Source organism: Oreochromis niloticus, unplaced genomic scaffold (assembly GCF_001858045.2).
Source record: "Oreochromis niloticus isolate F11D_XX unplaced genomic scaffold, O_niloticus_UMD_NMBU tig00007914_pilon, whole genome shotgun sequence".
Taxonomy (NCBI): domain Eukaryota; kingdom Metazoa; phylum Chordata; class Actinopteri; order Cichliformes; family Cichlidae; genus Oreochromis; species Oreochromis niloticus.
The window spans coordinates 38524-64012 of NW_020328842.1; the positions used below are offsets into that span (position 1 = coordinate 38524).

Consider the following 25489-nt stretch of genomic DNA (forward strand, 5'->3'; position numbering starts at 1 on the left):
AATTTCATCTCAACAATTTCCAACCATTTTCAGATGATAAAGGATTAGGAAAGTTTATTCATGCACTGAAGCCTATGTATGCAATTCCAAGCAGGAAAATCATCCCAGGCCTATATGACAGAGAATGTGCATCACAGCAAGAACGGGTTAAAAAAGCCACAGCAGTCTGTCTAACAACTGGCAGCTGGACATATCAAACCACCACATCCTTCTTGTCAGTTACGTGTCACTTTATTGAAAAGTATAAAATGGTATCCTGTCTTCTGGATTGTTTTGAGTTCAGTGACAGACACACTCCTGAGAACTTAGCAGAAGAGCTGCTCAAAGTGGGAAAAGAGCGGGATGTGGAAAACAAAGTGGTTTGTTGTGTTACTGATAATGCAGCTAACATAACGATAGCAATTAAACTCCTGAAATGGACCCACCATCAGTGTTTTGCACACACAATTAATGGCAGTTATCAATGCACCGGTCGACCCTCCGAGCCATGAGGAATGGGAGGTACTATAGGAGGCATGCACTGTTCTGCAGCCATTTGAGCAGGTCACTGTGGGGATCAGTGCAGACAGGTGAGTGTGCAAATGTTATTGCATTATTATTATTATTAGTAGTAGTAGTAGTAGTAGTTGTTGTTGTTGTTCTTGTTACATTAAAGGTATGAAAAGCAGATTAGACATGATCATAAATGATAATATACTGCTGAATGTAAAAACAAAAAAGCATAATTTTGAAACTTGTTATTTACTCTTTTTCAGCCATGTTACAGCTTCCAAAATGTTAATCCTGTGCAAGGGTCTGCAGAGAGTGACAGCTGAGCACCAAACCAGAGTAACTACAGGAAAAGTGAAAGAGTTGGTGGATGCTCTCTGTGCATCCATGGACAGAAAGTTCCACAGAATGGAATATAAGGCTGTTGTCTCTGAAACCACAATTCCTTTTCAAGATCAAGAAGCTGGTCTTTAATAACAACAGAGCGGTGGATGAAGCTCTTCAGAGAAGAATCCATCCATTTTGGATTAACTGAAGGCTTTTCAGGGAGTTTTTAGGACATCCTGATAATAATGAATTACAATAGTCTTTATATAATAAATATTTATAAATACAACACATGTTTTTTTTTACATTAGTAATCCATTTTGTGCATAATTTTATATTGTTGTTGATACTAAATTAATTAAAGCAACAAAACAACCTGAAGAGCCACTTGGGAGGTGAAAGAGCCGGCTCTTTTTAGTGAGCTGAGAAAAAAGAGCTAGTTCTCTAAAAAGAGCTGGAATTCCAATCACTACTGTAAATGACCTAATTTAATTTAAATTTTATTTATACACAATTGGTTCATAAGTGCTTATTATTCTGTTGCAGCTTGGACACAGCTAACGCTTTTACTTTGAAAGGTATAGCACAACAAGGTGTCGTCAGTCAGTTGTTGTGAACTATACAGCAGCAGTACGAGTTTCAATATGCGTACTTGTGTATACAGTGGTCTCTTGTTTATCGCGGGAGTTACATTCTAAAAATAACCCACGAGAGGTTAAATCCGCGAAGTAGCCAGCTTTATTTTTTGCAATTATTATAGATGTTTTAAAGCTGTAAAAAAACCTCAGTACACACTTTATACACTTTTCTCAGACAGGCATGAACATTTTAACACTTTTCTCTCTTGTTTAAACACTCTCAAAGTTCAAACCTTTGTAGAAAAATAAGTCCAGTATTATAGAATGAAACCAAAGATCAAACCCTGTGTTCAGGTCCAGAACATGGGGATAGAGCAGCTGCGAGAGAATTCAACATTAATGAATAAATACTACAGAAGTAGAGTAAGCAAGAAGAATGAGTTGAGTAAAGATTGACTTATCTGACTGTTTTGTTTCGCTTAATGCACCTTATAATCCGGTGCGCCTTATGGTCCAAAAAATACGGTAACTTCTACCTTCCTTTAGCATGTGCAGAAGTCAGACTTTTTGTGCGATGGTTAGCATCTTCCTCTGCCTTTTGGGTGCTACCACAGGTACCTTTGATGGTGCAAAACATTTCATTGACATTGTTGTGTTTGTTGGGGAGAAAACTTACAAACACACAGTACAGCACTTCAGAGTCACACTGCTGCTATCGAAGATTTATGTATATTTGACAACCTAAACGCATTCTGTATTGTACAGGAGACACGGGACGAGATTGGACGCAGAACACAATTTGCTGTTTAAAAAAAAATAAAAATGCAAAATTGCACCAAAACAGAAATCTGCGAAACAGCGAGGCCGCGAAAGGTGAACCGCGTTATAGTGACGGACCACTGTACTCACGTTCTCGTGGACTTGTGATACGTCATCAGTCACTGGCCAAATACTGTTCCAATCCGGTCTGTAACTCTGATGTCATTAGCCAATTCTGGGTCCAAACTCTGCTTCAGGTCCCAAAGTCAAACAACTACTGCAGCATCACTGAAAGTTAAAAACTGTGTAAATTTGCCCCTCAGCCTCAGATACTTAACAAAACAAAAAACATCATTAAAAAAAACAAACAAACAAAAAACCAAAATTTTTCTACTACATTTCCGTCAAACAATGCTGTATAAAACGTCAAATGGACTGATTCTTATATAGCGCTTTTCTCTCCTCAAAGCCCTCTATACAACATGCTACATTCACCCAATCACTTTGTCTAAACTGAGTGCTTCCTAACCACATTCATACACATTAACAATCCGATGGATGCATCGTAAAGCACCTTGGGGTTAGTATACTTGACATGCAGACTGGAGGAGCCAGGGATCAAACTACCATCCGATCAGTAGTTGACCTGCTCCTGAGCTACAGCCACCCACCGATGTGCATTCTTGATGTGCATTCTTTGCACATTTTGAAACTTAGCCCCACCCTATCATGTGATTTCCTGAGGTCAAATGGCCCAGGATGTGAGTGGGCATTAAGGCGTCTGCGAAGGGAAGGCTTCTTTCACTCCTCTTTCAAACCATCTGGCTTCTCTGTCCAAAATGTGAACTTTGACGTCGTTGAAAGAGTGACCCTTGTCCTTTAGATGCAGATGGACAGCCGAGTCTTGTCCCGTCAAGGTGGCTCTTCCACGTTGTGCCATGCATTTGGTCTCTCCAGTGTAGAGGTCTGAGTGTTCCTTGCTACACTGTCCAGCAGATACTACATTGCTAAGTTTGTGTTTAGGAGTTTTGTCTTTGGGATGAACCAGTTTTTGTCTGAGTTATGTCTGAGCTGATATCCAGTTCGCTTCCATCTCCAGATATCTGTTGGTGTGCTCCAGACATTTTCACTCCGGTAAGTTCTATATATGTTCATATCACTCTTTATAGCTTAATAATATTATCGTTGGGGCTCTCGGAGGTTATAGAAATTGCGAACAAACATAGAATTGAGCGACTGTGCAGACATACGTGCTATGTAATGATTTGATAATTCTTTCGCACAACTGTAGGGAAGCCTGCCTATGAAATGGATCAAACAAATCCAGACTGGGTACCAACGTTACACATGGGGCACTCCGAAATCCGAACGTGAGGGTTAGGGTTAGGGTTAACAAGATAAGTGAAAATATCGGGGTAGGACAGTGGCGGTAAGTTGTCTGAGTCTTTACTCCACTTCCGTATTTCATATGGGTCCACATTTGCGATGCAATCTATTTTTTTCAAGTACCCCTGCTTCGCCTCTGGACGCAATCAGTCTCTTTACTGTCCATTTTCTTTTGAGCTGCTTTTAAGCATGTGTCTTGTGGTCGTTGTTCCAACACAGTGTGTTTGTTTTGATTTGTGGACCCGGAAAATGGCGCCGCGCTCCGACAATAGATTGCGGCGTGACATCAACTCCAAAGCCCTATTCCAACGCAAAATTTGTATTTTTTGTCATGTTGCCCACAGAAGCCCTTAATCCAGCTCTCTTACTTAAATCAGGGCCAGTAAACAGATATATCTGTGTGTTTCTCTGCCATGGAGCACGGTAAAAAAAAAAAAAAAAATTATTAAATGGCCGTTGTTGTAAAGCTGTGTAAGCAAACTAGATGATTCCTAGAATTATGAAATTACTAACGGCAAATTTATATATGAAAGACTCTTTCACAACCTTTACGATCCACTTGCAAGGTGGAGGTCACATGTTTCCAGTTACTGTGGAGGTCACAATATGGCACTCCCCAGTGGCTGCAGCCAGACCCTTCTCAAGAAACAAGCTCCACATGCTGAAGGCAGTATGGAAATGTAATCAGATGCCATCTACTCTGAATTATCAGACTGGATCGCCATAGGTTTCTTTATATGACAGTTTATACAGATAGGTTTGGATATTAATGTATATTTTGCTGAAATGAATGTTTCAGTCAGCGTAAAGCACTTTATTGGTGTAAACATGCTTCTGTTGAGATGGAGTTTATTTTCTGTCATTTCAGTTTTCACCACATGTTCATGAAGACAATTAAACAAGCTGCAACTAAACTCCAGGGTCTTCATTTGTGGTTTAACTCTGTGTCACAAACATCCTTGTTGAAAACATTACAACATCTGGACTGACGAGTTTACTGTCAGCATTTTAATCGTTAGTTTAAAGGCTGTAGATTGCAGCTCTAAAGCTCTAACACTGTATAAATGTAACAGGGCTCAGTGCTGGTTCCAATAGTCTTAGGTGCTTCAAGCGTTACTTGTGAAGAGCACCACAGCATATAAAACACATAGCTAGCTCGTACAGCTGCGACATAAAATTTTCATAAGCTAAGATTACCTTAAAATAACGGGACTATGTGCGGTGATGCTAGCGTTAGCCATGTTTGCATGTTACGTCTTGATGCATTCTCAATCATCCAGGAAAGTAAATCTCCAAAAGTTGATTCTGTTCATCTGGACATAGCGTTTTGTGGGAGAAACGTTTCGTCACTCATCCAAGTGACTTCTTCAGTCTCAGCTGACTGCAGGTTTCCCCAAATCTTATAAACAGTACATTTGCATAATGACTGAAACCAGCCCACTGAAGGAACAATGGGCTGGGAGGTCATTTCCTTAATCATAATTATGCAAATTCCCATGACCATTTATCAACAATCACTGACCAAAACCCACTGATCAAAGAACACTGATCAATGGCCATGAGTACCATTCACAGAGAGTTGGGGAATGGCTGCAATCACAGCATTGTAAGGTGGCGAAAGATGTACCCTTAGGCCCCCTCCTCGATTCAGAGATGGTCTTTCCCTTTTCACGTAAATGGCCTCCTTGACTCCGTGCTCAAACCAGCGTTCTTCCCTGTCCAGGATGTGTACATCCTCATCGTTGAAAGAGTGTCCACTGGCCTGTAGGTGTAAATAGACTGCAGAGTCCTGGCCTGACGAGGTAGCTCTTCTGTGTTGTGCCATCCGCTTCGCCAGAGGTTGTTTGGTTTCCCCGATGTATAAATCCTGGCAATCCTCCTGGCACTTAACAGCGCACACTATGTTACTCTGTTTGTGTCGGGGGACCCGATCCTTGGGGTGGACCAGTTTTTGGCACAGCGTATTTTGGGGTTTAAAAGCCACAGAGACCCGGTGTTTAGAAAAAATGCATCTCAACTGTTCCGATACTCCTGACACATATGGGATCACTACAGGTTTTCGCCTGGGCAGCGGTTGTCCTTCTCTCCTGGATCGACTGGAGCTTTCTTTGGGTGTCTTTCCAGCTTTGACAAAAGTCCAGCTGGGAAAACCACATTTACTCAAGGCCTTCTTGATCTGCTGTTCTTCTGCCTCCCTGGCCGCTGTGTCAGTGAGGATGGTGTTCGCTCTGTGTTGTAGCGTCCTGATGACACCCAGTTTGTGCTCCAGTGGATGATGAGAGTCAAACCTTAGATACTGCTCCGTATGTGTAGGTTTACGGTACACGTCAGCTTTTAGATGTTCCCTATTACTGATGGAAATCTCACAGTCTAAGAAGGCTAACCTGCCACTTTTCATATCCTCCCTGGTGAATTTGATGTGTCGGTCCACCGAGTTAATGTGATCCGTGAAATGTAGTACGTCCTGAGATTTGCAAATGTAGGACCCAAAAACAAAGGAATGAACCAAGCGAGGCAGCTTTATTGCTGTATCAAAATATCCATACAAAACTCAAAAAAGCTAGAAACTAGGAATCTAGAAAACTAAACTGGGAAACAGAGAACTAGAACAATACCAGGAGCACGGTGTAAAACACACAGCAATGAGTATAACAACACAACAACGTACAAAGGAAAACACAGAGCTTAAATACACAAGGGAGTAACGAGGGAATCAGACACAGGAGGAGAACAGCTAAGAGTAATCACACATAACAAGACTGGCAGGAGGCAAAACTGAAAACATTAACAAAGGACAGCTGACTGAAGCTGTGTCCAAATTCAGTGGCTGCATCCTTCGGAGGCCGCTTTTGAAGACCGATTACGTCACAGCAAGGCGACAAAAGCTGTCCAAATTCGAAGACTCCTCCAAATGCAGCAGACAAATGTGGCCTTCATTTCCCCGGTTTTGAAGGATGGGTCGGGTGTATCCTTCGTGGCCCAACCTATCCCAGAATTCAAAGCACGGCCCAATAATGGTGGCAGCTACTTAGTTTTAATATTACTCTTTCTGGGTCACCAAATAAACTTTTAAGATATTTTCAGAATGTAGGTGTGTAAACTTCAAATATCTGCTCGATTTATCAAGACATTACATATTTGCAAAAGTGCTCTGATGTTTTCGGAGACATCTTTTACCCACCAGCTTGATAGCTTACCAGGAGGTCAAGGCTATTGCACCAGGCACCAGACTCACCAGGCACATCATTTTCAGACCCCCCGCGGTCTTTCTCTACTCAGGTTAAACATGATATATAAGTTACTTAGATAACTTAAAAATGTTATTGTTTGCCTTTTTTCAGTGTTTTATTTGTTCCTGAGTAAACCGGTTTGACTGAGATTAAAGTTTTCACACAGATGAATAAACGTTAAACAGAAGTGTGAGATGTTAGGAGCAAGGAGCAGATGGCTGAGTTTATTAAGCTCCACCAAGACGCAAATCTGAAGGCTAGACCGTCCCATTTCACAGCCTTGCACTTCCGGCCTTCTCTGTCTTCGAAGGACCTGGCCCACATAGACCGCAAGACCGGGTACTTCAAAGGATGCAGCCCCTGAATTGGGACACAGCTTGACAGCGAAAAACTGAGCGAACATGGAACACAGGACAAGAGTAACAAAACTGAATTGGAGACATGACTGACTGGGGAGACACAGGAGATGCACGAACATAGAAACTGGACAAGAAAACATAACCGACTTGACGTGTGTCACGGCTTTGATGGCAGACGTGTGGAGTGGTAAGAAAAGGACCCAAGTGCAGGCACTGACTTTACTGAGAGTGAGCTTTTATTTACAGTTGGTGAGAAAACAAACAGAAGCAAGATGGACAGGGACAAAAACTAAGATAAGCCTAAACTGGGAAAAATAAACATAACGCAAACCAAAAGCTGGAAACAAGACACTAGAAACTCTGGAAATGCAAGGGGACCAAGAGCAGAAGAAATCCAAAAGAAACACAGAGGCAACATGGATGATAACGCACAGCGGTAACGCCGTAGGGATGACAAGCAGAGAGACAGATAGAGATAGAGAACAGAACACACTGCTGTGTCCCAATTCAGGGGCTGCACGCTTTGGAGTACCCGGCCTTTGCGGTCTATGTGGCCCAGGTCCTTCAAAGACCAAGAAGGCCAGAAGTGTGTGGCTTGTGAAATGAGACGTCTAGCCTCCATTCTGCTGCTCAGGTTGCCTAGCAACCATGATACTAACCGCTAGAAATGTTTCATATAGCATTGTTTGGCAGAAATAAAGGAGAAATATTTTTTGTTCATCTGTTTGTTTTTATATAAGCTTTGTTTGATTTGATACGTATCTGAGGCTGAGACCACGGGACTGTAAAAACATGATTGTTGGGCTTCATTTCTGTACTGTACTGTAATTTAATAACAACTAGAAAAATTTGCATTTCCTGCGAAAATGCAGTGTGGATGCTGTAATGCTGAAGCTGTCTGCTGAAACTAGCAGAAAAAGCTGAAAAGTTGCAGAATTTGTAAAAGCTTTGCAGAAGCAAAGGAACTTTGCTAAAATGTAGTAACTTAGCAGAACTGTAATATCTTAGAGGAAACATAATACTTGGCAGAAATACAATAGCATAGCAGAACTTAGCAGAAATATTGTAACTTACCAGAAACACGATAACTTCTCAAAAATACAAGAATTTAGGAGAAATTGTATAAGATAACAGAAAGAATATATTTAGCCAAACATTCTTAAACATTACAGAAATACTATGATTTAGAAAAACAGTACAACATAGCAGAAATGCTGCGATTTACCAGAGACACTGTAAAATACTATTAATATTGAAATTTAAAAAAAAAAACATACTATGTTTTAGCACAAATACTGTAATTTGACAGAAATACTATCATATGGCAGAAATACTATGTTTCAGCAGAAATACTCTGGTTTAGCACAAATATTATAACATAGCAGAAATAAAATTATATAGCAGAAATGCTATATTTAGAAAGAAAAATATAATATAGTAGAAATACTATGATTTAGCAGAAATACTGTAATCAGCACATATACTGTAACATGACAGAAATTCCTCCACTTAGTAGTAATACTATAACATAAAACAAATGTTATGATTTGGCACAAAAACCATAATTTGGCAAAATACTATGATTTAGCAGAAATACTATGATTGAGCAGAAGTACTAAGATGTAGTAAAAGTACTTTGATTTAACAGAAATACAATTATGGAGGAGTAATACTTTAAAATGGGAGAAATATTGATATACACACACATACACAGAGCTTAAAGGGAACAGTATTTGTGCCATGGAGTGTTAAAAAGAATCTGAGGTCCATATTAGAAAAGCTGCTAAAATCATAAATGTTTGCAGAATTGGGAAAGAGAGCGAGCGCCTGGAAAACAGGGTGATGAGCAGTCAGAATTAGATTGCGGTGAGAGGCGAAAAACGCCGTTTTTTGGAGTTATAAAACGTCGTGTAACTCAAAAACTAGGTGGACTAGAAGCATAATTCTTGTACTGGGTGAATCAGCGGACTTTGGTGTACTTTGACTGTGATTTGCATTGCTCTTTGTACATCTGTCGCTGAGATATGACGAGAGAAGAAAGGGCAGACCTCAGATATGATTGGCTGCCTGGGAAGCCGTGCAGGCCCTGATATGTAAATTTGAATGCCTCAGTCCTCACAGAGGATTGGCTGCCTGGGGACCTGGCAGAAATATATAGAAATACTATGATTAAGCATAAATACTACATTTAGCAGAAATACTATATTAAGGACAAATCCTATAATAAGCAGAAATACTATATTAAGCAATATAAATATCCTATAAAAATCCTATAAAAAGCAAAAATACTGTACTATGATTTGGTAGAAAAACTATAATTAATCAGAAATACTAAATTTAGCAAAAATCTTAAAAAACAGCAGAAATGCTATGATTTAGCACAATAGTAATAACTTAAACAGAAAAATTGGAAAAGCAAAATGGACAGCTGAAAAAATGCTGAACATGCTAAGGGTCCTTCAAATATACTTGTTAAATGAAAAAAAATCGGCAAAAAAATATATAACAGCCACACAATCACAAATATGGACACATATGGAAACACACACACACACACACACGCACACACGATCCAATTCAGTCAACCAGTCTAAATATATTGAATTTAAATCTTACAATGAGATCATCCCATAAAAAGGCTTTCTCTCTCTCTCTCTCTCTCTCTCTCTCTCGCTCTCTCTCTCTCTGTCACACACACACACACACACACACACACACACACACACACACACAAGATCCAATTCAGTCAACCAGTCTAAATATATTGAATTTAAATCTTACAATGAGATCATCCCATGAAAAGGCTCTCTCTCTCTCTCTCTCTGTCACACACACACACACACACACACGATCCAATTCAGTCAACCAGTCTAAATATATTGAATTTGAATCTTACAATGAGATCATCCCATAAAAAGGCTTTCTCTCTCTCTCTCTCTCTCTCTCTCTCTCTCGCTCTCTCTCTCTCTGTCACACACACACACACACACACACACACACACACACACAAGATCCAATTCAGTCAACCAGTCTAAATATATTGAATTTAAATCTTACAATCAGAGATCATCCCATAAAAAGGCTCTCTCTCTCTCTCTCTCTCTCTGTCACACACACACACACACACTCACACACACACACACAAGATCCAATTCAGTCAACCAGTCTAAATATATTGAATTTAAATCTTACAATGAGATCGTCTCACACACACACACACACACACAAGATCCAATTCAGCCAACCAGTCTAAATATATTGAATTTGAATCTTACAATGAGATCATCCCATAAAAAGGCTTTCTCTCTCTCTCTCTCTCTCTCTCTCCCTCTCTCTGTCACACACACACACACACACACACACACAGGGAGAGAGAAGTAAGTGTCTAGCTCAGTCAAGCAGCCTGGGAGCTGCTGAATTTGAATCCACCAATCAGAGAGCCTGTGCACTTTTTCCCGCCAAAACAGGTGCACGCAGCACAGAGAGACACAGGATTTCTGCAGTGTATTTCTCATAGTGAGGATTCCTCTCAAACAAATGGCCATAATTTCCTAACCGTAGGGGCTAGAACGGTCATTCTTACACCGTTTTGTTCAGAAGCGATGGGGGAATCTTCAGATGTTAACAATTTATCATTAAAATATGAATTATTAAAGATATTTGACTTGTAATGCACCATAACTGAGTAGAGGCGAAGCAAAAACTGCCTTGACCTGCCCTCAAACAACGCTTTCTAACTCTAAATCTATTTGGAGTATCGATATAATTCTTTCACCGTAAGAGACAGCAGGCTTTGGTGAACAGTCATGGAAATTTTCAGGTCTTTGTGGAAATCTATCAAAAAGATATGACGAGAGAAAAAAGTGGTTCATTTCCAGAGTTTGAAATCTGAAGAAATCTGAGCGAAGGACGAATTTCCTACCCTCAAACAAGTGTAACTCATTTCAGAACGGTAATAGGTGAGAAAGAAATTCTTGAATTGTGAGCGTCAGGAGTGTCTGAAGATATACTGGGACAAGCCTTATGTCTTAACTTTGCTTCGTTAAGGAGATATGGCGATTCGAAAATGCCTCTCATTACAGAAATCCAGCGGTGATTTTGAACAAACTCTCCATTGACTTTCTATGGAGAGTTTTCAGACTTTGTGTTGGTCTGAGGAGATTTGCCAAAATTCTATAAATCCCACAACAATGATAGTGACATTTTCGGAAAGCCAGCAAAAATACCTACGTTTTGATGTATAATTTGTGGAAGTTGAGTGACAATTGAGCAAGTAGCAAGAAGTTGTTCGGACATGAAGAGAAGACTGCAAAACCTTCAGTGGCACACTGGAAGCCAAGTGCATAGCAACCATAACAACGCATGTATTTTGTGAAAAATCAAAATTTTGCAACTGAAAACTTTAAGAGGCATAAAAGTAAAATCGTAAAAGATTTGAAAAAGCTGATTTATTCCTGAATAGCCCAATAATTTGTGAACATTTTAAAATTTGAATGGTTGTTCTACGTGAAAGTAGGAAAAAGTAGTTAAGTTTCAAAAACAAGCAAATTTTAGCAGAATTGCAGAAGTTTCCCATTCATTTCAATGGGACAAATTAAGCTTAATATTTTAAAAAGTATAATAGTATAAAATACCAAAAGACATAGCCATCATTAGCAGAAATAGCAGAATAGTTTAAAATTTGAACGGTGAAAATCGGCTGAAAATTGTGGAAGTAGATCCACGGCGAAAAGTGTACGGAAGTCCCAAGAGGAACTCAATAGTGTGGATGCTTAAAGCATCCACACAATTAGCTTATATTGTTGATGAGACTAATGCCATCTCACTTTGGTAATGTCAGTATAATATTACCAATATTAATGTTATTATTTTATTTATCATCATTAAATTTTACAGCAGTGAACGTGAACCATAGAGATGTATTATATATAAGAGACAAATATTATTCTTTTAATATGTTGGCATTACTAAATGTGTCTGAATGCTTACATATGTGTGTAAAAAGAAAATTTACGAGCTGTGATAACTGTTTCTGATAGAATGAAGAGTAGACTGATATATTAAATATTCCTTTATTGGGTGAGAAAATCAGAGCATGTCATAACTGCTTTAAGTCATACAGAACAGATATCAGAGCCTTAAACAGGCTGACTTCTGCTAAATGGGACAAACTGGGCAGAAAGTATACAAACACAACATCCTTATAGAATATGATGTAACACTATGGATCAACTTAGCTCAGAATATATAAAGCATATAAACAACTACAGCAATATGATGCAACAAACACAGCAGTACTACTAATCCAAAATACTCAAAGCTTCATAGAACTGAAACAAACATTTACTTTTAGGTCCATTCAGCTGCTGATACATACTTTAGGTTTCTGGACATTAAACTTGTTTCTGCCTTTCATAGCATTTAACCTGAAGGCCCTGAGTACTTTCTCCCACACTGAAAACACTGGAATGATAACATTATTTGAACATTACCTAATAAGACTGATTCAGGACAGACAATTAGTTATTTTAAACTTTCCTAGCAGTCCTTCACAAACAGGGAACAGTCTGTCTATTCTCTCCATCTGTCAGCTGCTGCTGGCTCTTCCTCCTCCTCTTCCTCACACACTGCTGAGTTTGTCCTGGTGGATCATCAGGGGTGCAAAGCCTCACAGATGATGTGCAGCAGTGGGTCCCTCAGTCTGTCCTCACTCTGGACACTTGCAGTTGTCACACATGGAAATCAAATGTGTGATAAGCTGCAGGATTCAAACACAAGTGTAACTTATAAATACATGTTCATACTTTTATTCCACAATCAGAGAGAAAGAAACAGAGAGAGAGTGCAGGACAGACAGACAGGTGACAGTCTCAGGTGTACACACTGCTACAAAACAGCAGAAGAGAAGGAGGAGTTAGTGTTTGTGTTATTACGAGTGCTAAACAAGAAGGGTTCCTAGATTGTACAGTGGACACATGTGTGACTCCTGTGATTAAAGCATCTTTCTTTCAGCTTAACGAGTGAACCGTCAGCTCGTTCAAACACACGTTAAAGTCCGTTTGGCTCGACACCACTGAACAGAGGCAGCAATATAACATAGCTAACATTAACAGTGCAGTGAATCCTGCTTGTGCCGTGATATTCAGGACTGCAAACCGAGCAGCATCACTGACTTTCAGCTTGTTGTGTTTGTGGATATATGACCGACTTTAATTATCCATAAAATCATTACATTCTCTGTAAGATTAAAGTCAACGCCTGTCCCATTTGGTTCTTTTGCCATCAGAATTATTGTCTAAAGGCAAAGAAAGATGCCCAATGGATTTACTTTACCAAATGGACCATCCTGGCCTTGCCGTATTGGTCTATTTGATTCACCTTTGTTTTTATTGTTTATTTTATTTTATTTTCACTTGCTACACACGGGACTGACATGACTGGGGGAAAGAAAAGGGAGAAAGAAATAGAGGTAGGGAAAGAAAAACAGCAGGGAAGAGGAATGGTGATAAAGGGCAAAAAACAAAAACCAACAAAACAAACAGACAAAAAATACATATATATATCAATCACCTGGATCACCTGTTGAGAAAGAAAAAAGAAGCAAAAAAAGAGAGCGATATAATAAACAACATCATCGCGATGATCTATGTGAACATAACAGTAAATACTAAATATTGAATATTATTGTGCAGCATGTAGGATTGACAGCGCACAGTGTGCTTTGAGGCAGTAGCCAAAAAGGGTGTAGTTTGTTTGTGTGAGTCACCCGTGTGTACACCTGTGAGCATGAGCGTGCTTGTATTTAAAAGCTTCCTTCATGTAATGATCTGGTAGAGGGTGTGGGGGGCCATAACCTCGTCCTCCAGGGCATGAAGCAGGTATGGAGGAGATCCAGGCTCCAGACATCCAGAAAACCTCAGAGCACAAGAGACCAAGGAAGACCAACGGAGTGCAAATCTCCTGGAAAGAGCGGAGGAGAGCCCCAGATGAGGGGTCTCTCAGAAGCCGGGGAGCAGAAGCCAGAGGGGGTTGCAGTGATGTGCCCGTGAGCCCGTGAGGTTGGGGGAGATAGGCCTTCATACCTTGGAGGGCCTGAGATATCCCTAGAGAGGTGGCGTCTGATACCTGACCTGACATATAGACACAGACAAACAGGCACACACAGATACAAACATGCATTCCCACTCTCATGGTCTCATATGCAAATACTCAGGACTCACCCAACGTGGAGACAGACATAAATAGACACTGCACAATCACACTCCCCAAGCGTACTCTAAGCCCCAGGTCTAGGTACCCTTGCCCCTGGAGGGGGAAACTGCACCCAGTCCCAGGTAGTGTTACCCTCTTCCCTGGGGTGGAGAGAAGCAGACCGCCCCGACTCCGCAGCAGCAGGGAGCCCCCACATTCCAGACCCCAATCGGACGGCCAACTCCTAGACTCGTGATACGTTGTCAGTCGGAGGCCAAGTACTGTTCCAATTCATCTGCTGCTCGTCTGCTCCTTGCTATCTAAAATATAACAGGACACTGGCATAAATTCTTTGATCATCTCACATTTCTGTTTAATCAGTTTTCAGTTTGACATGTATTCTCGCCTATTTGACTGTTTGACATTACATTCTCACCTGAAAATATCTTGAAAATGTATTTTGTGACCCATTGTTGGAAACTGGAATTGGCTGGGCTGTGCTATGAATTCAGGGATATGGTGGTCCACGAAGGATACACCCGACCCATCCTGCAAATCAGGGGAAAAGGAGAACGCATTTTTCGGCTGCATTTGAAGGACTCTTCGAATTTGGACAGCCATATCGTGTCGCTGTGATGCAATTGGCCTACAAATGCGTCCTCAGGAGGATGCAGCCTATGAATTTGGACACTCCTAAAGTATGCATTGTCATGTAATTAATATGTCCTTAGTGCTTATTTTCTTATTATATTGTTTATTATTATTATATTGTACTTTAATAATGAAGGTTTGTAAAGCAAGGCCACTTTTGACTCATAAACTAAGTGCTCAGCCAGACTGAAAAACAGGAAGTTAGTATAGAGCTGTACAGCATATTAATAAATACAGGAAGCCAGACAGAAAAGAGGAACTTTGCCATATAAGGAATGTTTGTATCGAAACTGTGACGTGTAAAGTACCAAAATAATACCTATATGAGACACAGTTTATGATTCTAATGTTAGAGATCCTGCAACTGGCGTTTGGGCTGTGCAGGGGTCTCTCTCTTCCGGAAAATGATTGAAATAAAAGAAATATAAAATGTTTTGACCACTATGAGTCGGGTTTTCTCTGTTCTATCATGGGGACAAAAGAATCGGGGTTTAATATTTTTATAATAATATCAAGCCAAGAACGGATGTGTTCTCACTCTGACTGTTTTATCAAGCATCCATTGGTGGTGACTTGTGTGGACATTGTACAGCTAAATATCCCAGAATGCATTTCGTCCACAACTCAAATGTGGCAGTGGCGGAGAAGTGCGGCTAAACACTTTTAAATATTACTCTTTCTGGGTCACAAAATAAACTTTTAAGTTATTTTCAGGCGAGAATCTAGCTGTATAAACTTAAATATCTGCTCGGCTTATCTGGACATCACATACTTGTCAGGCTCAGGAGAGACTCGGAGGCAGACCGTCTCTAAAGTTCACAATTTATTTACACACAGACACCAGGCGCGGATATATACAGGTGAGGGGGCACAGGAAGAGGGTCTCCGGGGAACACAGGCATAGGAAGGGGACGGGCTATGTACACAATCCTTCGCTGAAGCTCAGGTTAGCTCGGAGTCCGGCTTTTAGCTCACCAAACGGCAGTCCTCAGGCTGGCGAGAAATCTGGCACAGGGAGGAAGAACAGGTAAGTTGCGACACGAAAGAAACTCGGGAAAAAGCTCAGACTTGCAATGACACTGACGAGTGTTACACAATAATCCACAGAAGAAGCACTCTCAGCAGCCGCCTTAAGAAGTGAGCATGGTGATGAGATGATTGCATGCAGGTGTCCGAGCCAGAGGCTGGAGTCGTCATGACTCCGCCCCGGTAGAGCACAGTGCGCGGGAGGGGAGAGAGAGACGCAACACAACACAAAACACTTGTAGCCATACAGAGTCAGCCGAGAAGGCACATGGTCATGACAGTACCCCCCCCTCAATGGGAGCCTCTCGGCAACCCACCTGGCTTACCCGGATGCCGCCGGTGAAACTCGCGGAGCACACCAGGAGCCAGAACTGCAGACCGGGGCACCCAGGAATGTTCCTCTGGCCCGTAGCCCTCCCAGTCCACCAGGTACTGAACGCCCCTCCCCCGCCACCGAGAGTCCATAATGTGGATGATGTTAAACACTTCCTGCCCATCCACGAGCCAGGCGGGCGGAGGGGGCCTGGAAGGAAGGCACAACGGGCTGGAGCGCACGGGTTTGACCTGGGAGACATGGAAAACATTATGGATACGCATGTTGCGAGGCAGCTTCAGACGGACTGACACAGGGTTGACCAGGGCCTCAATCTCGAACGGACCAATGAACGCTGGGGAAAGTTTCTTTGACTCAGCACGAATGGGAATGAAACGTGAGGAGAGCCATACCTTTTGCCCAACCGTATAGTCAGGTGCAGGGATCCGGCGGCGGTCGGCGAGCGCCTTGTTGCGCTCTGCTGTCCGTAGCAGAGCGGCTTGGGTGGACCGCCAGGCCCGGCGGCACCTGCGGAAATGATGTTGTACTGAAGGGACGGTATGCTCACCCTCCACGGCTGGGAACAGGGGTGGTTGGTAGCCCAGTGAGGCTTCGAACGGCGACAGTCCAGTGGCCGATGAGGTCAGGCAGTTGTGGGCGTACTCAATCCAGGGGAGTTGCTCGCTCCAAGTGGTCTGGTTGTGAGAGACGACACAGCGGAGTGCTGCTTCGACCTCTTGGTTGGTACGCTCAGTCTGTCCATTGCTCTGAGGGTGGAAGCCAGAAGAGAGACTGACCTTAGAGCCAATCTGCGTGCAGAATTCCTTCCAAGCCCGAGAGGTGAATTGGGGTCCTCGGTCGGAGACGATGTCCACCGGAATGCCATGAAGCCGGAAGACATGGGTGGTGAGCAGCTGGGCGGTCTCCAGGGCCGTAGGGAGCTTCGGGAGGGCGATGAAATGAGCTGCCTTAGAAAAACGATCAACGATAGTTAGGATGGTGGTGTTACCTGACGACGGTGGGAGCCCCGTAATGAAGTCCAGAGCTATGTGGGACCAGGGCCGCCCTGGCGTGGGGAGCGGTTGAAGAAGCCCGGCGGGTGGTTGGTTGGGACGCTTGTTCCGGGCACATGTGGCGCATGTGTTACCGGCACCAGACCTAGGGGAATCTGGACCGGCAGCAAGCGGCACACAGGCTAGAGAGCACTGCGTAGCCAAGTATGAGCAAACTGTGGATTAATAGAGAGGACACCGAAGTTAGCGTCTTGCTCAGGCCGGAGCTCATTTATTTCTGACATATACACAATACAAATCACACCGGACCATGCATTCTTCCCATAAAATAACATAATTGATAAACAAAAATAAAGTTACAAAAAGCATTCTCTCAAAAGCAACATACATACAAACTAATTCAAAATGACTTTACATACTCACAACTTAAACAAGACACTCGCGGTCAAAGCATAACATACCAAAATAACCCATCTCACATTCACACAACCTTTCCCCACATTCGCGCCGTATACGCTATTACTTTTTAACATGGAGTCCCCAGAACGCAACACAACATGGCGGCAGACGACTGCAAACGTTGTTTCACCAACGAAAAGCTTTCCCCTTAATACATGTACTCAGTACTGCTTGGCTAACACTAAAACAAACACTACAACACATTTTCCGAAGTCGCAGGTTGCCACTGTCATGGCATATACTTATAGTGCTACGTCGCATTATAGCATTATGCCGATGATACACTAATACTCATTACAACAACATACCACAAAACAACATCATCACAATCATCTCAAAATATAGCCGAACAGTTGTTACTCAACTTACATGACATTTAGAACCAGTTTGGTAACATAAAAGTTTGTTTGTCAGTACCTGTGGATTAATAGAGAGGACACCGAAGTTAGCGTCTTGCTCAGGCCGGAGCTCATTTATTTCTGAGCTGCGCATGCGCAGAGCCTATAGCTAGAGTCTCTCTGGTAGTTCCACAGCAGTGCAAGAGCACCATCTACTGGCATAATGAAATATAACCATGGTCTGGCAACACATAACAATTTCAAAATAAGTCACAATAATAAACAAAAAATAAGGGGGTAATTGGTTTTCTTACAAAAATAAACATGTAGCTTTTTCAACCTGCTACACTCTCCCCTGCTTCAAGAGATGGCTCCGGACATCTGGAACCAAACTAACACACTTCATGGCGTTTGCCCAAAGTCTTTAAAGTCTAATAGTCAAAACTGTTACAGTTCCAGTAGTAATGTAAAAAGGTCTTTTGATCACCAGTCTAACATGTCCATACTGGTGTGGGGTAATAACAGTCAGGAACAGCTGGGTAAAGTGGCATGTGGCAGGGAACGCATGCAAGCATCATGTTTGCTCCAGGTCTCCAGAGCTGATATGAAGGCTGTCCCATTTGGCTATATGTAAAAACCTCTCTCGGTTTCACAGCTCTGGTCGACCTCCGTATTGGTGGCACCTCCCATTCTGGTGTCTCTGGGGCAGGGTCCCCGTTATCCACACAGCTCTCCGACCCTGTGTCCTCCATAAAATCCTCGGTTGCAGGTTCCTCCTGAGTTTCCCCCGTTGGTAATGAAACAACAGGCATTGAGAAATCTGCTGGTTCTGGAGATACAGATGGTGGGACTGCACTTCCCTGCTGTACTTCCACTGATTCCATTTCGTGTCTCATTGGCTGAAACTCAGGAGCTACAGCTCTCAGTTCACTGTGTGGTCTCAGCTGAGGCCTTTTGGGGTTAACTCTCCTCCACTGATACACAGGTATAGGTCTCAGGCTGTATGTGTACCCTTCCTCTTCATCCGAATGATCAGACTCATGTTCCACTGTTTCATCGGGGTTTGTCTCTCCCAGTCTTTGTGGTTGTCTTTTCTGACGTCCCTGCCGATCTTGCTCTACCGGCAAATCAGTCACAAGCAGCAAAAGGTTTCTATGCAGGACACGGGGGGTTTTGTCTCCTGTTTCTGATTGTACCCTATATACAGGTCCATCTCCAATCTTCTCAACAACTCTGTGAATTTTCTTTTCCCAGTAGGCACGGAGTTTGCCTGGACCACCTCGCTCGGAGAGGTTTCTGACAAGCACTCGATCTCCTGGTTGCAGTGCGATGCCTTTGATGTGCTGATCATAACGCTTCTTCCCTTTTGCAGAGGACTTTGCACTGTTTTCTGAAGCGATTTTATAGGCTTCCTGCATGCGTGCAGCCCACTTTTGTGCATACTCCTGTCTGGACTGTGACTCTTTTTCAGGTTTTAAATCAAAAAGCAGATCAACAGGCAAGCGTGGGGCTCTTCCATAAAGGAGGAAGAAAGGTGAATAGCCCGTTGCCTCATGTCTTGTGCAGTTATATGCATGGACTATATGGGGCAAATGGTCCTTCCATTCCGCCTTTTTCTCCTCATGAAGAGTCCATAGCATTTGTAGAAGTGTTCTGTTTAGACGTTCAACAGGATTTCCCTGTGGGTGGTAGGGGGTTGTTCGAGAGTGGCCTATTCCTGCCAGCTGTTTGAGTCTTTGGAAGAGGTTGTTCTCAAACTCCCGACCTTGGTCATGATGCAGCTTTTCAGGGTACCCGAAGCGTGGGATAAAGTCAAGAAAGATTTTCTCAGCTGCTGTTTTGCCAGATTTATTCTTAGTTGGGTAAGCTTGGGCAAAACGGGTAAAGTGATCTACCAAAACCAAAATGTACTCGTAGCCACCTTTACTTGGTTCTAGATGTAAATAGTCAACCGAGATGAGTTCAAAGGGGGCACTGGTTGTTATCGAGCCCATTGGCGCTCTCTCTGGGACACTTGGCTGTTTCTGTTTGATACAAGGGCACTGGCGAATAACATAGTCCTCAATTTCACGCTGCATAAAAGGCCAGTAAAACCTCTCCCTTGCTAACTGAATGACTTTGTCAGCACCAACATGTCCCATATCATCATGCAGGTGTTTCAGTACAGTTTGCTTCAGCTTACTGGGTAGAATCAGCTGTTTTCTTTGTCCAGTCTGTCTGTACAGTATTCCTTTCTCGAGTACGAGTCTGTTCCATTCATGTACTAGCCTACGTGTCTCTTGTCCTAACTGTCGCTTATCTTTACTATTAGGACTCCATCTACTCTTTTTCAAGTTTATCACCTCACAGATAGGGGGGTCCTCCCTCTGCGCAGCCCTGATGTTTTCTGGGGTGATGACAGGGGCACCTTCAGGGGGTGTGTCATCAACACAGTGCAGTGCAGCCACCCATGGTACATCACCGTCTCTCATGGCTTTGTCTCCTTGCCAGATTGCAGAAACCACTTCTGGGGACAGTGTCTCAGTATACTCCATGAGGTGTTCCTGGAGTGGCAATGGATAGCGGGAGAGCGTGTCAGCGTCTGTGTTGGACTTGCCTGGTCTATACTTTACAGTGAAATGGAAGTCAGCTAATTCGCCCACCCACCGATGTCCCACAGCATTTAACTTTGCTGTGCTCAAGATGTATGTGAGGGGATTATTATCTGTGTACACTGTGAAAGTGGGTGCATAGTAGAGGTAATCCCTAAATTTATCACAAATTGCCCACTTCAGGGCAAGGAATTCAAGCTTGCCGGAGTGGAGATGGTAATTTTTCTCAGCAGGCGTGAGTGTTCTGGAACCGTAAGCAATGACACAGAGCTTTTCCCCCTGTTGCTGATACAGCACGGCTCCCAGGCCTTCATTTGATGCATCTGTGTGTAGCACAAAGGGCAAATTGAAGTCTGGGTAAGCCAGGACAGGTGGACTGGTTAACATATCCACCAGATGTGACACCACAGTACGATGTTCTGCTGTCCATCGCACTGGTGTTTTGGATGGAAGCTGACCACCAATTGTGCGCTTTAACTTGATTTTGGCTCTAGATGAGCTGCATTGCAGGCTAGGATCACTGGGACTCTCAATAAGCTTAAACAGTGGTCTCGCTATTCTAGAAAAGTCCTGAATGAACGTCCTGTAATAACCTAGAAACCCTAGGAGGGCTCTGACCTCTCCCACGTTCTTTGGCTCTCTGTCTCTCAAATGTTCCACTGCTTCGAGATCTTTTGGGTCTATCTGGACACCTTCACTGGTCACCAAGCGCCCAACATACCTGACCTGACGCTTAAACAGTTCACATTTTTTGGGACGTAGCTTCACGCCATGCTCTCGCAGGCGGCAAAGCACACGCCTCAGATCATCAACATGGTCATGAAAAGTCTTGGAAAAGCAAAGCACATCATCTAAATATGGTGAGCAGCACTCATCCCTCAGACCATCAAGGACCCCCTCCATGCATCTCTGAAATGCTGCTGGGGCGTTGGTAAGGCCAAATGGGAGGCGGATCCACTCGTACAACCCCCAAGGCGTGCTGAATGCAGTCAGGTGTCTTGAGCTTTCATCAACAAAGCCCTGGTGGTACGCACTACCCTGGTCGAGTATTGAAAACCATGAATAGCCCCCCAAATTATCCAGCAGGTCTTGGATGCGTGGTAGTGGGTGGCGGTCAGCAATGGTTTTACGGTTAAGGCTCCGAAAGTCAATACACAAGCGTAAGCGTTTGTCTTTCTTTCGGACACACACCACCGGAGATGAGTAGGGTGATGTGGACTTTTTGATCCAGCCGTTGTCCAGCAAATTCTGAACATATTCTTTTACCTCTTTATACAAAGGTTTGGGGACCGAATTGTAGGATGTCTGGACAGGTGTATCATCTTTCAGATTAATTTTCAACTGCAAGCTTGGGATGCAGCCAATGTCAGAGTCACTTTGGGCAAAAACATCCGACTGTTCATACAACATATCTCTAACTACCTTTTGTTCATCCTCTGTCAGGTAGGACAAATCAACAGGTGGATGCCACCTCTGACCTTCATTGACGTCTGTCTGGTGCTTTTCTTTACCTAGCTGAACTGAACACACATTTACATTTGTATGGGCTGATGACCCTGAGTCAGCAGAGGGACACTTGACAGGTTTTACTTCAGTCACCTCTTCCAATGTACCTAAGACAGTTCTTTTGGAGAGAAAAATGTCATGTTAGGTAGGATTCTGAATGGGAATCTTAACAATTTTTGTCAACCCACTGGGGACATCTACCAAAGCGGGAAACAACTCCAAACCCTCAGGGCAGTTGTTCTCTAGATTTGGTTGGAAGAGTCGTGGGCCACCTCTTGGCCATTCTCTGACTCTACACTTTACTTCACAAATCTGTCCTGCAGGAATCATTACACCTTTTTTTCCTGTTCTCACACTACACTCATGATCTATTTCATCAGGGGTGGGCATCTGAAGTGCTGACACTAGAGCATCTACTGCACTGCTGCTGACACTTAAAGCTTCTTTGAGGAGCGCAGAAAGGTCAGCCCCACCTCTCTGTTCTTTGTTGGTTTTTAGGATTTCAGCTATTACATTGCTGCCTAAAATAGGACAGTTAAGGTTGTGCTGACTGATAAGCACTGGCACTTGTATGGCGACATGCCCATAGTTCACACTCTGAATTTGAAGTTCCGTGTCTACCCAACCATCAAATGGAACGTCTGTACCATTAGCTGCCGCTATTTCCAGAGGCTGGTCTGAAAGAAGGGACTCGAGTGACTTGATCCTAATGTGGGGGATGTTTTTCTCTATCCACGCTCTTGATACCATAGTCACTTGGGCCCCTGAATCAAGCAGCATCTTAAGTGGTACTCCATTGATGGCACATGAGACCATACATCTGTTCCCAATAAGCTGTGCAGTGGGTTTCACTGGTGGTGCATGACTGGGTGCATTTGGTCTCACCACGCTTGAGGTCTTAGCCAAACTGGCGTGTGCTGGGGACTCCTCGGCTTGTTCGGTCACTGGCAGCCCCTCTCCAGTGACCTCACCCCGTTTCCCGACACATTCCGCCGTAGGCAGCCAATAGCCCGATGTCCTGCCTGGCCACACGCAAAGCAGTGGGGGCAGCTCACTTTGCCTTGCTGTACACAATCACCACATCTGCCCCGGTTCTCAGCTGGAGGTGTTGGAGGGTGGTTCAGGGGCGAGCAGGAGTCTCCAGATGTCACACTATCAGTCTGGCTCACCACTTTAGTTAGCTGTCTGGTCAGTGAAGACACTTGGGCAGTCAGTTCTCTAATAGCTGCACGGTTAGCCTGTAGCTCAGTGTCAACCTTTGCTTGCTCAGTCAAGTCAGTGTTAGCAAGCTGAGCGGCACTTACAGTCACAGGTCTAGTTTTAGATGCCGTACCCAGTCGCCTCAGTCTCTCAGCTTCCTCACTGGTGGACTTTGTAATCTGTTCAAGCAAAAAGTCGTCACTAACCTGCAAGTCATTAAGAAAAGGTTTGAGGTCTTGTCTTACATAGTTGTTTTTTTCATTGAACCCTTGATAAAGTGTGTGAAGGAAGGTGCCCTGCACAAGCTTTTTGTCATAGTTAAAGTCTGCACCAGGCTGTCGTGACTCAAATAGTACACGCTGTTTTAACCCTATAATTCTGTACAGAAACTGCTGTGCACTCTCTTTGTCTTGCTGCTTAGCATTACTTAGCTCTTGAAAGAGTTCAGCACTATTCTTGTCTCGAATATGAGAGCGGAGAAGCTTCTTCAAACCATCAACTGTCAAATCATCTTTGTTGGTTAACATTTCCTTGAGAGTACCAGGCTTCATTATCTTTAGCACGGTTCTGATTATTTCACACTCAGTAAACCCTTCTTGTAACCCCTCATCAATTTGTTTGCACAGACTACTGTAGGATATATCAGAGCCAAGATCTGAAATTTGTCCACCATGCAACTTAAATTCTCTGCGTGGAAACAAAGCTGCCACATCACTGAGACTCAAAACTTGGTCATATCCTCTGGACGGACGACTCACCCTGCCAGGGGAAACCCCAGCAACACTAGGCGCCGGTGATGCTGAAGCTGGGATGTTGAAGTTCTTGGTGGGCGTATTAGGGTCTGTTAGCATAGATGAGGGAAAGGTGGAGATGTCTCTGTCCCGCGGTAGAATGGGCTGTGTGTGAGAGTCTGTGTTAGGGTGTAATGGTGGAGTGGGGATGTGGTCAGCTGGCATAGCCAGATGTCTGTCAGGATGTGTTGGGTCAGTGTGGGGTGAAGTAGGGCATTCCTGCTGCTGGTTAGGAATGTCTTCCGTCTCAAGCGGCACGGCCAGATGATCGCCAGCCCCTCCGACGTCCGTTGACAGCAGGTCACTCACGATGTCGTCGAGGAGCAGGAGCTGGGCCATACCTTCATCCTCCAACGCTCTCAACTTTTCACCTCTGATGTACTCGACGATCAGGTCATACAGTTCTGCTTCACTTAAACCATCAAGATTGCGAGTCATGCTGCCATCCTCCACTGAAGTAACAACAGTGCGCAGCTGGCTCACACTCAAATCACAAAGTCTTTTCTGGATCTTTACTATCAACAACCGCCGTGGGGTAACAGTGGCCATCTTGACGTTTTGACTGTGACCTGGGCTCCCTGGATGACGCACTCAATGCAGCCTTCCCTGAGACTTTGGACACCAGTTCTGGTCGTTTGACACACACGTCACCACTAGACGATCCCGGACGAGCCCCAGTTGTTACCGGCACCAGACCTAGGGGAATCTGGACCGGCAGCAAGCGGCACACAGGCTAGAGAGCACTGCGTAGCCAAGTATGAGCAAACTGTGGATTAATAGAGAGGACACCGAAGTTAGCGTCTTGCTCAGGCCGGAGCTCATTTATTTCTGACATATACACAATACAAATCACACCGGACCATGCATTCTTCCCATAAAATAACATAATTGATAAACAAAAATAAAGTTACAAAAAGCATTCTCTCAAAAGCAACATACATACAAACTAATTCAAAATGACTTTACATACTCACAACTTAAACAAGACACTCGCGGTCAAAGCATAACATACCAAAATAACCCATCTCACATTCACACAACCTTTCCCCACATTCGCGCCGTATACGCTATTACTTTTTAACATGGAGTCCCCAGAACGCAACACAACATGGCGGCAGACGACTGCAAACGTTGTTTCACCAACGAAAAGCTTTCCCCTTAATACATGTACTCAGTACTGCTTGGCTAACACTAAAACAAACACTACAACACATTTTCCGAAGTCGCAGGTTGCCACTGTCATGGCATATACTTATAGTGCTACGTCGCATTATAGCATTAT

General features: G+C 43.4%; 1 protein-coding gene across 3 annotated transcripts; it reads right to left on the reverse strand.

Moving 5' to 3' along the window:
• Window positions 1–17470: 17470 nt before the first annotated feature.
• Window positions 17471–24873, reverse strand: LOC109199937 (uncharacterized). 3 transcript variants are annotated; one of them, XR_003218413.1, is made up of 2 exons: window positions 18199–23057; window positions 17471–17537 (listed from the first exon to the last, which is right to left on the reverse strand). XR_003218413.1 is itself a non-coding variant. In XM_025904985.1 (2 exons), the coding sequence occupies exons 1-2, from the start codon at window positions 24754–24756 to the stop codon at window positions 18611–18613; spliced, it is 2634 nt and encodes an 877-aa protein (XP_025760770.1). In that variant the 5' UTR covers window positions 24757–24873; the 3' UTR covers window positions 17542–18610. The 3 variants fall into 3 exon arrangements, 2 of the variants coding, with proteins under 2 accessions (XP_025760770.1, XP_019210827.1); XM_025904985.1 differs by lacking the exon at window positions 17471–17537 and adding an exon at window positions 24175–24873 and having other exon boundaries at window positions 17542–20662; XM_019355282.2 differs by lacking the exons at window positions 17471–17537; window positions 18199–23057 and adding exons at window positions 23078–23595; window positions 24175–24873.
• Window positions 24874–25489: the final 616 nt, after the last annotated feature.